At 37.0% G+C, this 19,528-nt stretch overlaps 1 protein-coding gene across 1 annotated transcript in view; it reads right to left on the bottom strand.

Annotated features, from left to right (window-relative positions):
* The window catches only part of LOC149806485 (hillarin-like), an 87,769-nt gene that overhangs the window by 17,426 nt on the left and 50,815 nt on the right, over positions 1-19,528 (bottom strand). Inside the window, exons 2-3 of the mRNA XM_089953729.1 lie at positions 1,151-1,360; positions 48-266 (exon numbers count right to left, since the gene is read on the bottom strand). Coding sequence (XP_089809855.1) covers positions 48-266; positions 1,151-1,360 — 429 coding nt within the window. The remainder of the gene's footprint in view (positions 1-47; positions 267-1,150; positions 1,361-19,528) is intronic.

Genomic DNA, 19,528 nt, shown 5'->3' with positions numbered 1-19,528 from the left:
CCCATTGACATTTAAATGAATCCGTAATGACTGTTCCAGAGCCATACCTGTGTCTGAAGTTCCTTCTCAAGCTCCTTTTTGAGCTCCTGCTTTTTTGCTGCCAGAAGCTCCAACATTTGCTGGCTCTGTTTTTCCACGAGGCTAGCAGTGGCCTCCTGTTCTTTCTGCTTGAGTCGCAGGGTTGCATACATCTCCTTCTTAATCTTTTTCATTTTCAAAGAACGCTCAAGGTCTTTCTTTTTATTCTCGAAATGAATCGTAAGTTGCTGAAATTTAAAATAAAATAAAATTGGTGGGTATAAGCTCGAGCTACATAAAAAAGATAATCTTCCAAAAGTAATCTGGCCTGGAAAACATAAACTGTTTAAGCCTGAGATTTGAATTCAGGATCTGACCTGGAAATCATAGGACTATTTGACCTTGAGATCTGAGTATAAGTTTGACCTGGTAATTAGTAAAGCTAATTGACCTTGAGATCCGAGTCTAAGCTATTTTAAGCCTGGAATCTGAGCCCAAGATTTTGTTTTAGAACAAGAACACATAACGTCAAAATAATTATTTCTGATTGGATGATAATTGAAATAAAATCTCAAACCCAGATTACAGTTTTATGATTCCTATGTTTGCTATTAATCAGCTCAGATATCACTTTTCACTATAAAATATGAATCAGTTCAGATATCACTGTTCACTATAAAATATTAATCAGTTCAGATATCACTGTTCACTATAAAATGTATATTGGAAAGGTCGGGATTAAATGCTCTTTTTAAAATTGTTTATTAATCTTGATATCTGTGCATGTGTTATATTAAGTTTCATATTAAATTCATGAACTGAATAATATCTCAAGCTCTCAAAAGATATAATTATTTGACAAGTTTCATAAACTGATACACCAACAAGGCACAATTGTGATATTATATTGATCATACAAAAAAAGTGGTTATTCAAAGACCACAACATAGCGCAAAAACAACTGAATTACATTTCTGATTCCTCAAGCATTATGCATTTATCTCGAATGATATTACATCATTTATAATGTCGTTTTATGATAAAAACACATATCTGACAGTATAAATTGGGTTTATGAATCCAATATACATGATATTGTGCGATACGAATGGTCATTAAGGTTCTTTAATACCTGTTTCTCCTCCGGATGTTTCTTCTTCTCTTCCTTTTCATACATGCTGGTCAGTTCCTTCAGTTGAACTTCCCATTCTTTATTCATCTCAGCAGATAGTTTTCTTTTTTCTCGTTCTCTTTCTTGCTTGAAAGTCTTGAAAAGCTCATCCTCTTCTTTCCGCAATTCTTCTTCCAACCTCCTCTGGGCATCTTCAAGCTTCTTCTTGTACTGCAACATACATTTGAGATTTGGTCAGAGTTCGTTAATAGAAATAACAACAATGCCTAAATAAAATGTGTTACTTCTGAAAAATATATACGTGATCAGGGAAAGACCACTAAAACAATGTCTCGAAGCCGATGAACTTATGGCGGCCCAATTTCTGTAACATGGTTTCAGAAAACATTAACTGTAATTTGATACAATTTCACAAAGTGCAAACTGATACTACATTAATAAAATAAAAAGACAGCAAATGGGGTAATTGAACCATATTTAAATGTCATGGTACCCATATATATGGCGTTCTAAAAAGGACCACCTTGGAACAATTTAAATTAGATGCATACTGATAAACATTGGGCTGTAGGAAGATATGTGTCGAATGTATAAGGACTTGTGCGTATCGGAAGAAAGGACAGGCAAACTTAAACCCCTGTATATACTTATTGATCTGAACCGGTTGTTGCACAGCTTCTTTTCAGACTGAATACTGAAAACTAATCGGAAAATAACTAATAGTCATGTTCAATAAAGTACACACACACGCATATATATATTGCCGGTAGCTTCTCGTGGGTCGGTGGTTCTTTCCGGGGTTTTATCGGGTTCTTCCTCCACCATTTATACTAGCCGCCATGTATAGTCAGTCTATCTTGTGCCGAAAAATGACGTTAAGCCCTATAACAACAACAACACTAGTATAGTCTCCAGTAGCCATTGCAAACATTTATCATCCAGACAATAAATTCAGACTTGCTAGGCCGGCTAGTAAGTGACTACCCCATGCCGACACCAAAGTGTGTCGGAGAATTCCAACTTTTCGATAGGGAGTTGACTCTGACCCTAGACCCCAACATAAACGTCCAAATATTTAAAAAATGAGGTGGCAAGGGTCAGATGAAACTCGGACTATTTAAAATCTGGTCTTTTTTAGATTAGTACACCAAATAATGTAGAATTTATTGGTATTTAAAAACTCTGAAGCTTAACGTTGATTGTGCCTTCAGAAATGTGATATTTGTCTTGCTATAAGTTAGATGATTTATATTGCTATATGCTAGGTGATTTGTCTTGCAATACGCTAGATGATCAACATAAACAATCTAGTAAGTATTTATTTAGTTTTAACAATTTATATCACCGGACAATGGATCACGCTGTCGCCTGTATCGACTTCCACCTTGTGAGACAATTTTGTCAACCCCAAAACCAGATTGTAGTCAACGAATTCATAGCTCACATATACAAAGCTTTCGGTAGTCTCTAGCAGCCAGTAAATACGTGCAAAACTTAAAATTAAGATCAAAGTGGCCTTGTCAACGAATTGCTGACCAATTTCCCATCTAAAGTCGTTTGGGTTTTTTGTTGTTGTTGTTGCTCTCAGCGACCAGGCCACTCGTACGATTCACATAGTTATTCAGTTATTCAACCCAGGGGTTTCAAGATGCATGTCGTACTAATGACGTCAGCCTTATTTCCCAAGTACGCGTCCTGTTATATAATAAAGTTTATCTTTTAAAGATTATACCATTTTGGGCTTTATCTCTGTGTACTTTTATACCAAACTTTACATGGTACTATATATATTCATGATTGTGCTGATATGGCATACATACATACATACATACATACATACATACCCATCCATTCATTCATCCATCCATCCCAAGCTTTATATACGCTGTCGGGCATAAAAATATTCCAGTGGGTGGTGCTAAATGTCAATAATATTTGGGTCACTGTCGAAAATAACTGATAGTAATAAGAAAGTGACAGAGACCTTTCATTCTCGCATGATCTACTCTAACGCTGAGAAACGTATTTACTGGATTTCATACTTCGCTGGCCGTGATACTCAATCGATATGATCCTTTAATCTCCTACGTTGGTAATTTGTGTAAAAGGCCGGCCGTAAGATATTTGAACCCTCTCATGTGTTGCTGCAGTTAAAACCCATAAAATGAACATGGGTTGCGTGGTCCTTCGATGTCTTTATACCCATGTCCAATTTTCAGCTGATATGTCCTCTGCTTAAAACATTGGGGTTTTTTTTCGTGTATGCAAAAGGAGTATTTTTTCCGGTATGTAAACGTTTAAGTTGATTCAAGCATTGTCCAGCTTCATGTATTAAACTGTCACCGTAAACATTGGTAATTCTCAGTAGAACATTAGTAATTCTCACTATAACATTTGTAAGTTAAGAATAGATGGAACTGAATCTCAGAAAGGCAAGGAAATAATACGTGTCTTTGATTCATTACTATCTCACAGACAGGGAGAATAGCTTTATCCGGATTGTTTATACTTAACAACTGGATGGAAATATAATAATAATCAAAAAGTAAGCTACCTCTTCAAAGGAACAAAAGTTGACATCTGATTGGCTAATATCAGGCATGACGTCGATAATAATGATGCATATTATTTGAGGCAACCTTCAACTGACCAAATGCCAAAGTCCAGGAGTTTGCAAAGAAATTTCTTTGAACACTCCTGTTTTAACCTGTTCCACATTTTAACTCAGAAGACTCCTCTGTTAAAGATATAACTGTGTAGACAAATTGTCTTGCAGTTCTACGAGCTTTGAAACAGCTCCTGGATATTCGTGAATTGAAAGCAGAGTAAAAGATGTACATTTTCACGACTTTTCGAACTAATTTCTTTTGATATGCATAGTATGCACAAACTTTGTATGCTGTTACGCACAAGAGTCTTTCTACAGGGCGAATCAAACACCAGCGTGTGCGTGGTTTTATGGTCCATGTTTTCCCTACTTCTATGGACCTTAAGACAACAGTCACTGTCAACTGAAAGGTTCTTAAACACTCAAATCCAACATAAAGTTTTCTCTAATCACCTAATAACTATATATCTCGAAATTAATTTTACATTTGCAGGATTGTTCTGTTTCACATTTTGTATGATTCACCAATAAGCCTTACTAAGCAAAATATGAACACTTACATGCAATACAACATCCCGCTATTCTATTTCCTACATTATTATAAGGCGCAATGGTTGCCATTTGCCTGCGATCCAGTGGGTCTTAGAGAACCAAAGATTTTTCTTCTTGCTGTTTTTGTTGTTGTTTTGATCACTGTTGATCTTGTTGATAAGCACGGAAAAATAATATCATTGATGTCAGGAGTCTGATCCTTTGACTACCGGATTCAGAACTGTTCATGCAAGTTGTACCTATTCCTAACATTTCACCCAAATAGCGGTAATCTTATGGCACAAAGCCAAACAGTATATGCTGATGACGTTGTATCAGATAATGCAAACGAGTCTGTGTATTTTACACTAGCTTAAATAGTGACAACGATTGCTATCATCATTTCGACTGCTTAATTGAGTAAACATTCCTTGACTTTTCCATAACCAAAGGCAAATTATCCAGACTTGACACGCACACACAAACACACACACACACACAAACACACTCTCTCTCTCTCTCTCTCTCTCTCTCTCTCACACACACACACACACACACACACACGCCAAGGCCAGCTGTGGCTTTTTACCTCAGTGTGTCGTGGGAGAGCACTTATCTCCCATTTTCTCGGCATGATATATCCAATAATGTGTTCAAAGCGCCAATAAAACCACCAAAAATAAAAACAGAACAGTACAAAACAAATGAAACCCGTGTCATATTAGTTGTCCTCCATATCTGCTTCAACTAATTGCATATCACCTTTTATTTAACGCTTTTAGTTAACAAAATACTGAGGCAAATTTGAAATCACTGATAAGAAAATAGCCCCAATCATGGACATCACTCAACACTTATTGCCCGGCGCTCTAATCCAGGTAACATTTCACTGACCAAAGAGTTCAAATTTTCCTTATAACCATGACTGCCCCTCACTTATTATACAATCCCTGAACTTTTCCAGACCCTCCATAAAATTTTAAATTCCCTTACTTTTTCCAGATCCAAGGGAACCATGTACTATACTTTTTTGTACCCATTTGTTTGTGCTAATGTAGGCGCCAACGCAAGCCTAGTCAACTTAAGGTAAACACACACACACATATAAGCATGCAATTCGTCGCAAATATGGTCACTTTTGCAAAATACCAACAAAACATTTCAGACCAAATGGAGGAAGTGGGGCCTCATTAAAATACCAGCTGTACTAATTGAGGTATTATGTTTTCATTTTCACTGATATTTTGAGATCTGTAATCTGGGGTAACACCCTACCACCGATGGATTTTGCACCTGGACTAGATGCAAACTGCACACATGGGTAGTGATAAGGAAAAATCAGCGGCCTTAGAAACTTAACAAATTCCGCATGGTGTGTCAAATCAGTGTCAACAAACCCTGGTCAAACAAAAACCACCTAGTGGTACTGGAATGTGCCACAAGAGTTCCATCATACTGAAAAAGGAGGCGTACAGACTGGTCACAAGAGATATGGTGAGTTGAAGTATACCGGACACGAAGAGCTCGCAAAATGTCACAAGCAGACATACACGTTAGCGAATACCAAGCATGTCTATGCAATACAGTGTTTAGTAATGAATTTGCAAATTATATTTCACAAGAAAGACGACGAAAACACGGTGGGAAACTAAGCCTTCGCTACTATACGTTGGGTATTGATTGCATGGTTAGAAAAAAAGCGTCGTATTTTACCGGAATCAGCCGCCTTGACCACTTACAACACGTTGCATACTTAAATCTTGTGTGCGTATTTGCATTTTCCTTTGCATTGTTAATGTTTTATTACACAATACTTATACAACCCCAGGTAAACTATAGTCTCGCGAGGGTCTGGTTGAATGAGACTATCCACCTGAAAAATCATTCAAAAGTGAGGTCACCTAATCAAATGTCTAAATTACAGTGGGTTTTTGTCATTATTAAAATAAAAATTAATTCAAACAATGAAATTTCGATCTGATTTAGATTTTGATTTTTCAGCTTTTTTCAATTAGGATTTGGGCAACCAGACGCATTCTAATCCCTTAAAAAATTATAAGCAAGTTTTTGGAGTGGCTTTCGCGTTACGATTACTAATGAATATATTGACGGAATCGGAACCAAACGTGTAGGTAGAACCCAAACAATATCAATACTTTGATCTGACTTTATATTAATAGGTTTATTTGACTATACAGCAATAGATTGAGCTGACTAAATATCAATAGGCTGATATGACTATATAGCGATAGGCTGATTGATTATACAGCAATAGACTGATTTTGCTATATATAGTAACCATCTGATTTAACTATACGCAGTGGGTTGATCTGACAATGGGCGGATTTGACTGTATAGTAATGGACTAGTAATTGACTGATTCGGCTGATTAGACTGTATAGCAATAGACTGATCTGACCGTATAGCAATGGGCTGATCTGACATTATAGCAATAGGCTGATCCGACTATATAGCAATAGGCTGATCTGACTATATACAAACAGGCTGATCTGACTGTATAGCAATAGGCTGATCTGACTATATAGCAATAGGCTGATCTGACTATAAAGCAATATGCTGATCTGATTATATATCATTTTCCTACATCTCGCCTACTAATAAAAATATTTGTAAAAATAATTATATGACCGAATTGGTGGTTGAGCTTGACCACAAGATAGTAACTGCTATAGTTCAAATCGAAAGTATTAGTAAAGTACACACTGTATCTCTAACAAACAAAATATTAAAGGAATAAATGTGCCACGGTTAGATTAACTAGATCTCTCTATATGAGGCTGTTTGTTGTTATCACGTGGCAATATAACGTCGGCGTTCACCTGCCTTCGTATAGCGGAGTGCAACTCAGGGAATATACGAAGCGAGGAAACAGACTGTGTAAGAAAAAATACGGACAGAATCATCGAAGGGTCCGATTATGAACTGCAAGAGTTACTTGCCTTGAATTAATAAACGGTAAGGGAAGATATTATCATTAGTTTCGTCCTTTTCACTGATATAAACAGTTGCCAGTGGTTCCATCAAACGCTTGGTTTGGCCCACATTTCTACAAAAGCAGGTTACAGCGACCGGTATTAGTTATTATCATCACAATGTTTCCACACAACGAGAACTGTATATTATTGAGGTACGGTACCCAAATTACTTGATGTGAATGTGCCTATTAAATGTGGGCCGTTGCTTACATATTAACATATACTTTTGCAAAAACTCTCGCAATTTGTTATTTTTAACCCCCTGAGTCCAAGCGATGCGCGAGACATACTAATAAAATTTTCCTTCAATATCACGAACAGCGAGATAGAGAAGTTTGACCCACTGACATGACGTAACTATACTCATTAAAATTGGTCAGAGAAAAATTGTTGTTGGTATATCAAGGATTATACAAGAAGTTATGCAGATCGGTCTATTTTGTATGGTTAGTCTAGCACGCAAACAGGTATGCTGAAGGCAAAATGTTACCAACTGTGAATGATAGATATTGAATGAGCTGTGCTAATTGAAGATCATAATGATATGAAAAGAAATAAACCTCGATGTAAGAGTTACTTGTGTTCACTAAAGTCGCACAAGGATAACGAACAAGTCTTAAACTCTGATCCATTCATCTTTCGGTCTATATTTTATATCTACGGTATTTAACACGTTCAGAGTATTGGTGTTCTGTTTAATAAGTTCGTTACTGGTGTACATAACAGCGAATCCCCTCAAAGTACTCGCGATACAGCTCTACACATTCTGAGTCTTATAATCCAATAATTAAATGCTATTTGATTCGCTTTTTTGTATGTTGCTCGTATACTGGAAAGTTGCACTTTAAACCGCATCGTGTCTCTCAATTTTGTTTGCCCCTCTGCGAATTTTTGGTTACTGGATTAAGCAAAAAGTCACTTGGAGCTAAATCAGGACTGTATGGACAATATGGCAAAGTTTGGATGATGCATTCATTCAGTAAGCCTATCACGACAGATTTATGCAGCAGAACGTAGTTATTGATCCATGGAGAAAATGGATCCCTCTGGTTTGGCAACACTGGAGACAGCGACACTAGCAGAGTCAGGCACATGTATCTGTACGACAAGACCGTTGCCATCGACAAATAATGCATATAAAAATCTTGACAACCCGAATGTGCTGAGCGATTCGTGGTTTCTGTGTTTGCTTTATCTCATCCAAACATTTTTTCTACTGAGTCGTGTTCAAGAAAGTAAATCCACGTTTCATCGGCCGAAAAAATTTCATTCAAACGTCGCTGGTTACTTTTTCAGCTCTGGCTTTGCAGCTGTTTTGCGATTTCAGCCCGAGTTGCTTTATATCAGCCGTACAAAATGCGCTAATCATCTTTAAAAAGCTTACTTGGCTTCAAATTACCAATGAGTATATTAAAAATGACCATTGAGTATATTAAAAACAGTTGACGAATAACGTGATAACGAAAATATCTTTCGCTGTGCATGAAACATCTTCAGCAATTTGCTCCTTCCCAGAAACCATTTCCCACTCATGAACTGCGGTGGTCTTCCAGAAAGTGGGCCATTTTCCATGGGTTCACGACAATCTTTCAGTACGATCCAACCACCTCAAATTTGTAGGATATAACTGAGAGTTACATCCGAACGCTATATTCAAGTCGGCCATAATATCAGATGGTAAACAGAGCGCCCTAGTTTTACAGAATGCTCTTTGTTCAGTAGCAGGACTATTCTCCTACTTCAACATATCTAGGTCACTGTCATTTTATAGATCGTTATTGTGTCTATCACTGACGTTGCCTTTACAGACAGGTTCAAAGAAACTGTTTGTAACAAGAAATTCAGCACTTTTCAAATACATGCATTGTATGCATTGTTTCAAAATCCAACCAGCAAATAATGTGACAGTCTTTTGAGCCATGCTGAAATGCATACTTAACAGTTCTCATAGGGAGACCGCAGACCATCGATACTGAACAGTTCTCACAGGGAGACCGCAAACCATCGATACTGAAAGTTCTCCCAGGGAGATTGCAGACCATCGATACTGAACAGCTCTCATAGGGAGACCGCAGACCATCGATACTGAACAGTTCTCACAGGGAGACAGCAGACCATCGATAATGAACAGTTCTTATAGGGAGACTGCAGACCATTGTCGAGTTTGATCCATCTGAATCGATTTTAAATAGGAAGTCGCTGAAATACTTCGGTAACCAAAATGTGATGAACTGCAACATCGCCATCAACGATATGTATCAAGGAAAATCTCCAGCACGAAGAAGGGCTTTAAATAACTGACATGTGTAGCATGTGAAATCCGCATTTTTTATGATAATAATTCAGAAACAGGACGGCATAACCGCACGCTTTATTGGAGCACCTCTCATCATTAACCAATAACCGTCTTGCGCTGCAAAATGTGACTCAGGAAATTAAAAATAAATGTTGTGTTGTTCAATTTTATAAAAGTATAATCCAGTATAATACATGGATCTAGAGACCTATATCATCTCTCGTGAGTATATGACAACCGTGGGTCACTCTCAATGCTTCGCTTCTCTCGAGATCCGTCAGTATTATATACAAACTTGAGACGACACAGCTCAACCAAATAACGTACTATGCTTAAGTAGTCGGATCTAGACAGGGACACAAACTGAAGAGTGTTCCAGAAAACTATACTCTGTCTAGCATCTGCATGTATCTGAGTGTGAAACGTGTACCACGATAACTAAAGCATGAAAATTAGGTAAAGATTTCTCCTCCTTTTGATACCAATAAGTCATCCTAAAGCAGAGTTTCATACCTGATCAACAATTACAGATATATTCATGTTTGTGATAGATTACATATAACCATTGATCCTTCCGCCAGTAAATTTGTTCTCAATTCTCTCTTTACAACCATTCAGTGAATTAAATATAGCAGAGCCTTCAAGCTTTTTTGAAATTTAATGTGTGTGTGATCTAGAAAATTCTTAACAATGCCGATAAGCCTGACAAAATAGCTATGACTTAACCAAACTACTGGCAAGACTCATTATGGGTGTTACAATCGCTTTTCGAGACCTTTACCAGATCCTCGCTTGCCCTAGTTGTCTTGGATTCCCGCGTAAGTCGGGTTGAAGCAAGACTTATAATTTTTGGGGGGCTTTTTTGTAGTCACCTTCTCGTGCAGGATTTCCGCCAAAACTGATTGTTCGACGATGTACCATAATTTCTTTTGTGCCCAGCCTTAAATTTTCAAGCTAATATCACGAGCCAGTACAATTTGTCTCCTGATTGATCATTAATGTTTCTTACACAACCCTGATATAACTCCCACAACTGTGATTGCCTACGAATCTAGGTTCTTAAACTAAATAGTAGCAAGAAGCAAAACCAGCAAGTTTAGTAAAATAAAACAAAACTTATTTCCACAGCATACAAAGTGAAACTTTAAGAGGAACTTACAATATTATGAATCAAATCCGAAAGAATCCTACGTTCAATCACAAATATGAAAGTACAGAAAGTTTCGTATGAACTCAAGTAGGCTTGAATGTTATAATGTGCCTATGGCCTTGAAAGTGTTGATGTACCAACAGTCTTGAATGTGTTGAATTACATATATTCATGATGTATCACAACGATATAATTCAGAATGTTTATGAATGAATTCACAATAATCCCAAAGTAGTGTTTAGTCGAAAAAGTCGATGTGCAATTTTTGATTCCAATGAACAATTTAAACAAATGATTCGTCTCAAATTATATCTGAGAAGAAAAACCCCAAAAACTCTGATCATAGATTACCAAAGATTGATATGAAACAGGGATGAGTAAATAAATGTTCACTGAAACTGCCTCAAATACAAGTTGTCACCTGACATATAACACAACAGAATGTCTTGGGAAACTAATGATTACTAATAAGAAACATTTCACTGATTCGTAAACAAGGTCAGGCCCTGAAGTAAACATTTGAAGAAAAAAAAATACAAGTCATGCATCGCTTACAATGGTCATGCACACACTATAAATTAAATATGCATGACACTATTGGGGGTTACATCACTGACTAACCTATCAGAAGATAGATTAAATAGTTTCCGGCCTGTGCTACTGGCTTTCCAATTTAGGCTGGGTACTAGCAACATGTTCCAAATGATAATTTCCACTTTCATTAATGTGAAAGCTGTACTCCGATTAGGTGGCAGGGTCCAGTTTCGTAAATTGGCCCCTGGCACATTTCTTAACTTAGGCTATGGTGTGACTTTTTCAGCTAGTATTGTTTACTATTTATAAATATGGATATATCTGTGAACTAGGTGTTTTGGGCTTGTGTTGTTCTTGAAATTGATGTCATGCATGTACACCTTCCATAGTTGCTCTGCAGTATGTTGATAGTGAAATACCAATAGTTGGCTAGGAAGAAGAGCTAGCCACCCATAGCAGTAGACATGTGGGTTCAAGGCAAGTAGAATATCTCAATAACGGCTTGAATGACAACTATTCTGAATTGCATCAAGTTATTTAGCAACTGTTTTTCAAAATTTTAATCCAGGGAAAGGGCTTACGTTTGCACTGTGAGCACCACATGGTGTCAAAAATGACCTTGGGATGTGAAAAATGCATGTATAAAATAGGGGTTGGGGTGCATAAACTTCTGCTATCAACTGCCATTGACTTCTCTGGTCAAGTGGACAATATTCTTATGCTTTGTTTTAATATAGGTATCTAAAAATATGGACCTTTTTGACCTCACTTGTGTATTTGATTTTTTAAAATGATTTTTGTTATACTAGGTTGCTGATTGCGGCATTAAGTTTGTACATAAAAACTGGTCCCCGCCCCCTTAGCGAATCAAAGTGTGAGTATAACATGGCCCTCATACTGATGTCTGACAGCTCTGTTATATCCGTATATATCCATTATATTAGTAAATCCCTCTGAACGTCGAGATGCATGTTCGCACTCGTTACATGTACCTATTTGGAATTGAAAATAACACATTTAAATATAGGATCTGTTCGCACTCGTTACATGTACCTATTTGGAATTGAAAATAACACATTTAAATATAGGTTCTCAAAATACAATGAACAAATTGCATGCATGACTTGTGTGCTAGTAATTTCATTATTTTAATTCCTTTTTCTGATACTTAAGTTTTCGTGACATCAGGTACCCCTCCTTAAGTTGTAATACAAGTCATTCTTCATGTGACAAATGGGAAGGACGTATTATTGCGATAGTGTGAAAAATGTAATTGTAAATTTACGAAAAACAAAATAATGAAAATAGTGCAAGCCATTTAATTGGTATAATTTGATTTGAAAAGTTTACATGACCAACATGTGCATTTAATTACTTGTCATTTATAATTATAATTAATTAACCTGGCTTGAATGACGTGAAATATACTAGCAGAAATAGCACCAATGTACTACAGTAAATAATGCTTTTGTTAATTATTGCTTGTTGAAAAGATAACTGGTACTAACTATATTAATCATCAATATGGAATTGTCCTTGTCAACGGTGAAATGGTCTGATTCAAGCAAATGTCATTCTATGCAATTCTCTCTCTCTCTCTCTCTCTAGGCGCTCAGCATTAAGAGGTTAGAGTTTGGACTGGTCGGACTGGTGTAAGAATAATGTGACTGGGTGGGACATCATGCTACATGTCTGCGGCATGATGTCCCAGTGCTATAAACTGCCACACTGCAGACATCGTAGCGATATGACTGAAACATTGTTAAAGCTACGTTAAAAATCTTAATCACACACACATACATTCTCTCTCGCTCGCTCTCTCTGCATACATTCATATGTCATGCGTTGACAATATTCAGTTAGGCAACAGATTAAACAAGTATCATCACAGATGCCTAAAACTTAGAATACAAAGTTATTGGTATGTACGTGACCTGAATTCATGCATGATTTAATCGTTGAAGGCATATAATTCAAGCACGGTTTAATCGTTGGAGGATAACAAGCTTTGTGTGTATGAAAATCAAGCTCGGATTACCAAAGTTAGATATATTACTTAGAAGACTTAAAAATGAGTGATATTTCACTAGCCAGGGTCCAGTTTCAGCCCAGTTTCTGATGGAATTTGAATAACCAATAATGGAATGTATCGGGCGATTAATGCACAACTTGGTATTTGGCTTTACCTGATAGACTACTGTTAACCTACATTTATTGTTGTTTGGGATAAAGAAGGTATCTCAACCGAAACATCCCGCTCATTCAATTTGCGCCCTGCTTTTAAACACTGGCCAATAACAAATACCCCGTGGTTAAAATATTAAGCAGATTTTCCCAAAGCATATTACTAAGCGATATGCGTTTTGTATATTGAACATAATAACGATCGTGTCCAAAAGCTATGCGCGATACGGATACCGTTAACTTCTCGCTCAGACGTCGATTTATCTTATGTTTTACAGTCGAGGATTTAGAAGTTCGGCAAAAAATTATTTTCAAATCAAAATATTATGCATTTCACTGCAAATTATCTTAGATCTTATCCTGCCAAAGAGAGACAGACAGACAGACAGACATACAGACAGACAGATAAGACGGAGTTTGGTCAGAAGAAAATAAATATAATTTAGCTCAAAGTTTGTTTCATAAAATGGCATATCCATGTCCAGAACAGCTTTGTTCCAGACGTGTTCAAGCAACTAAGAAAAAAAATAAGCAGAATTATTTTCTGTCTCTGCACGTGAATTATGAACAGTTCGTGTTCTTTAATTAAATATGGTGGGTCTTCCTTTTGTCCAAATACACCATACAACATATATGTTTTAGTTTATCAGCTCCCATCTTTATGATTCAAAACACTGCAATTTATATTTTCCCCTCTGACTAAACAAATCCAAATACACATTTGTCGCTTTCCCGGAGCTGACAACAACGACGAAGACAAAAGAAAAAAAGCAAAAATCCAAAACAAATTTAAATTCTTTTCAAACAACCCCTGTAAATGTACATGACAATATGTGCACAGATGTCTGAAAATCCAAGTAGTTATATAGTCAAATCACTGATGCTACGAAATTGATGCAAGTCACGGGACACAATCGGCTACTCTCCTTTCTCATCCGTTGCTGCTTGCGCAGAGATTTTCTCTTTTTTTCACGATCACGTCTAAACAACACGAGTCCTTCAATGAAATTGTTATTGTACCGTCCGAAACGAATTTCCATGAATTAAAAAGAAGACATATTTTCCTTTATATATGATGAGTGTTTAAGCCATCTGTGATGATCTTGAGCGATAATATTTTAAAATCAAGCACCATGGCAGCCATTATGGATGCTAAGATCGGAACCATTTTCATTCAGGACAAACTAACACCATTATAAGCATCTGATGAAACTCCATGCTGATATGACTATTGATTCGTGAGAATTAGTGACAATATGTTCAATATGTTCATTGTGGCAGCCATATTTGAGGTCAAATCATCACCATTTTTATTAATAGCCAGCTACACGTCATAATTAGTCTTCTAGTTAAAACCCTATGTCGATGAGACTTTTAATTAAAGAGGAGTAGCAATAACAACAGTTTCCAGCTGGATGCTGTTATGGCCATACTGGATGTCAAATCGGTACCATTTTCACCAATTATTAACTCGATATCAACGAATGCCTTCTGGCAAAAAGACCATATCAATATGGCTTTCCGTTCAAGAGTCATCGTAAGAGGTTTCCTGGTAAAAACCCAAGTTCGATATGGCTTTTATGTTCAAGAGGAGACTCGACAACAAGGTTTATTTTTTAACATTGTTGTTGCGGCAGCCATACTGGATGTCTGAGCAGAACCATTTTTATTTAGGACCAACTTGACCATGAGATGCATATGTGTGTAAAATTTCATGGCAATGCAGTAATTTAAAAGGAGTTGCGATAACAAACTGTGCTAACGAACGGACGACAGTCAACAGGATATCCCCTATGTTCTTCTAGTCTATAATATGACCAGTAGAACTTCTAGCCCATGATATAACTAGTATAATTTCAGGTCTATGATATGACCAATATAACTTCTAGTCCATGATATGACCAAAAGAACTTCTAGTCCATGATATGACCAATAGAACTTCTAGTCCATGATATGACCAATAGAACTTCTAGTCCATGATAGGACCAATAGAACGTCTAGTCCATGATATGACCAATAGAATTTGTAGCCCATGATATGACCAATAGAACTTGTAGTCCATGATATGACCAATATAACTTGTAGTCCATGATAGGACCAATAGAACTTGTATCCCATGATATGACCAATAGAACTTGTAGTCCATATGACCAATATAACTTCTAGTCCATGATATGACCAATAGAACTTGTATCCCATGATATGACCAATAGAACTTGTAGCCCATGATATGACCAATAGAACTTGTAGTCCATGATATGACCAATAGAACTTCTAGTCCATGATAGGACCAATAGAACTTGTATCCCATGATAGGACCAATAGAACTTCTAGTCCATGATATGACAAATAGAACTTCTAGGCCATGATATGACCAATAGAACGTCTAGTCCATGATATGACCAATAGAACTTGTAGCCCATGATATGACCAATAGAACTTCTAGTCCATGATATGACCAATATAACTTGTAGTCCATGATATGATCAATATAACTTCTAGTCCATGATATGACCAATAGAACTTGTAGCCCATGATATGACAAATAGAACGTCTAGTCCATGATATGACCAATAGAAATTGTATCCCATGATATGACCAATAGAACTTGTAGCCCATGATATGACCAACAGAACTTCTAGTCCATGATATGACCAATAGAACTTCTAGTCCATGATAGGACCAATAGAACTTGTATCCCATGATAGGACCAATATAACTTCTAGGCCATGATATGATCAATAGAACGTCTAGTCCATGATATGACCAATAGAACTTGTAGACCATGATATGACCAATATAACTTCTAGTCCATGATATGACCAATAGAACTTCTAGTCCATGATATGACCAATATAACTTGTAGTCCATGATATGATCAATATAACTTCTAGTCCATGATACGACCAATAGAACTTCTAGTCCATGATAGGACCAATAGAACTTGTATCCCATGATAGGACCAATATAACTTCTAGGCCATGATATGACCAATAGAACGTCTAGTCCATGATATGACCAATAGAACTTGTAGCCCATGATATGACCAATAGAACTTGTAGCCCATGATATGACCAATAGAACTTCTAGTCCATGATATGACCAATAGAACTTCTAATCCATGATAGGACCAATAGAACTTGTATCCCATGATAGGACCAATATAACTTCTAGGCCATGATATGACCAATAGAACGTCTAGTCCATGATATGACCAATAGAACTTGTATCCCATGATATGACCAATAGAACTTGTAGCCCATGATATGACCAATAGAACTTCTAGTCCATGATATGACCAATAGAACTTCTAGTCCATGATATGACCAATAGAATTTCTAGTCCATGATATGACTAGAAAAACTTGAAATACATCATCAACAATACAATGCCACAATCTTCTATGCAATAGTTGCCAAATGCATGGCGTAGTGACCTAAATGGGAACACCATCTTTAACGTACCGCAGGACAATTACAAAACAAATAAACATATGGACATAATATATAATTTTAAATGTGTACAGGTGAGCCAAAATTTCAATGATTATCATATTTTTCATTTACTCTAACTTAACCCCTTTGTGTGCATTTGCTGACAGCGTTAAATTAATAATACCGTCCTCCGGCGACGGAGTAAACATGACGAATTTGTGTTATGACGTTTCTTTTATTTAAAAAAAAGTCAAACAAGAATACACCATTGTTAGTTGTATAGGCAAGATAGAGTGAATAGTACTTATACGTTGTTCAACGATATGTAATGGCTTAAAACACCACGTAAGGTAAGGGCTTAACAAGGTGCATATGACAAATAATAACGAGGAACGAATGATTCTTACTTCTGCCCACTTTATTTGATAGGGTGTAGCCTTCTCTAACTGGTCTTTAAATCCCAATTAATGTTTCAGAAAGAGGTGAAAATAATCATTCCAACAATTTATCACTCCAGGAAAAGAGCCCGTAAACATATTGCGTAGTTTTCTTTGTGTATGTTCCAGAAATTTACCGTATGCAACAATGTGATGACATAGTGTCGTGATTCTTGTTGTTGTTGTAGGGTTTAACGCCATTTTTCAGCACACGATAGGCTATATATGGCGGCCAGTATTAATGGTGGAAGAAGAACCCGGGAAATGCCCGGAAAGAACCACCGACCCTCAGGAAGCTACTGGCAAGCTTTCTCACATACCCACCGTGATTCTTGCCAGATTTGTTGCTTGAAATTCAAGGTCTTTATCGGAGTTACACAAAAAGAGAATGTCATACTTTTCATCCAATTATACCTTCTTCTGTATCTATGTTAAACTGGATGATCACGATATTCTATGATCGTTGACTTTTACTCCTTGTCTTCTCGAGCACACACCAATTTTTTACGTCTTAAAATAAAACGGACTGGTACAGACTTTATTCTGGATTTTGTAAGGGGCCGACTCGGTTGCGTGTCGATACTTTTTAATGGCTGAAACATATCCCAGGATAGATTATTTCAATCAAAGTGTGATAAAATTTTCTTAATACAGTGTATGTACATTAATCTGTGAATTTAAGGTCATGATCAGTCACGCTTTCGAAATGGGTAATAACTTCTGCATACGTATTTTTTCTGTTTTTCTTGTGTACTTTCATGATCGACAATCAAATGTCTAAATCGGTTCGACAAAAACAGACTTGACATTTTTTTTTCATTGATACGTCAATGAAAGACAAATAGGGGGTGAGGACAAGTACGGTGGAGGGGGCGTACTAGTGGAGAATGTTTACAGGCGTACCTGCTAGTGCTTTGTATTTAGAGGCGTACCTACTAGTGGAGATAACCTACTAGTGAGAATATTTCAAGTGCATCCTAGCGAAGAATTATAGACACGTACCTACTAGTGAATGCTGTTTAGAGGCTTACCTGCTAGAAGTTAATATTTGGAGACATACCTGCTAGCTGATAAAGTTAGAGACTTACCAACTAGTGGAGAGTGTTTACAGTTGTACCCAGATACTATTTAGAGGCGTATCTGCTAATGGAAAATGTTTATACACGTACGTTCTAGTAGTAGTGGGGAAGAAGCCACGGTGGCTCAGTGCTTTGCCTGCCGGATTCGCAATCAAAAAGGCCTGGGTAAGAGTCGTGTCATGGGATCATCCACGATCGGCAACTGTGGTGCGTCCCTGTGTAAGTCACGTTATTCCAGTTGCCTCAGTCGGGTCACCGGCTAACCGCGTGGTCGAAGGCGCTCGCCTTTACAGATCATTCACATCTCGCGTAGGGTCGAGTCAGTGCTACACCAACGTGGCTATGCGAGAAAGCTTGCCAGTAGCTTCTCGTTGAACGGTTTTTCTTCCCAATGTCTTCCTCCACCGATTATGCTGGGCGCAACGTATAACCTGAAAATGGCGTCAACCCACAAAACACAAACAAACCGATTGCCGCGCCACTAAATAACGTATTCTTACTGCTGGTCTGTAAAACAGCAAACTAAACCAGTGAAAGTATAGTCTAATGCAATTTAAATCCTAAGGCCATTATTTTCCATATTTCTCTGATCACTCCCCATCCCTGACAAATCTTAGTTGATAAACTTTTTGCAACCTTTAAATTTTGTACACACACGCACACACACACATCGTGTGCCTCCTTTATATTTAGTAGAGGCCAAATGCATGTCAGAGAAATGCACTCAAGTCAAGGTCCCGCTGAGCCCTCACTAGACTAATGTTTTTGGACAATAAACACTCAAAGTGATTTCTACACAAGTTGGCAGTTCTGACTTTTCCCTCTTTCCCTACCAATCACACTGATAAAACAACATAAAAAAGAAAATAAAAAGTTAAATTTCCTTATAAGGAAATACATTGATTTCTAAAGGAAACATTCAAAATGTTGACATCCTATTCGTTTGCAAAGGACAGATGCAAAAATATGTTTAGCGTGACAATTTTCACATTTGATTATACGGTATTTTAATTCACAGTAATTTTTTTTTAAATTTCTGGGTTCTTTGAGCGCTTAAATCGCTAAACTGACAATAAAATTGAATATAAAGATAGCGTGAATAAAATTGGAATAAATCAATAAAAGTAGA

This window comes from Sinohyriopsis cumingii, chromosome 1 (assembly GCF_028554795.1).
Source record: "Sinohyriopsis cumingii isolate HCF-2022 chromosome 1, ASM2855479v2, whole genome shotgun sequence".
NCBI lineage: Eukaryota > Metazoa > Mollusca > Bivalvia > Unionida > Unionidae > Sinohyriopsis > Sinohyriopsis cumingii.
This window is presented reverse-complemented; position numbering and strand designations above follow the sequence as displayed.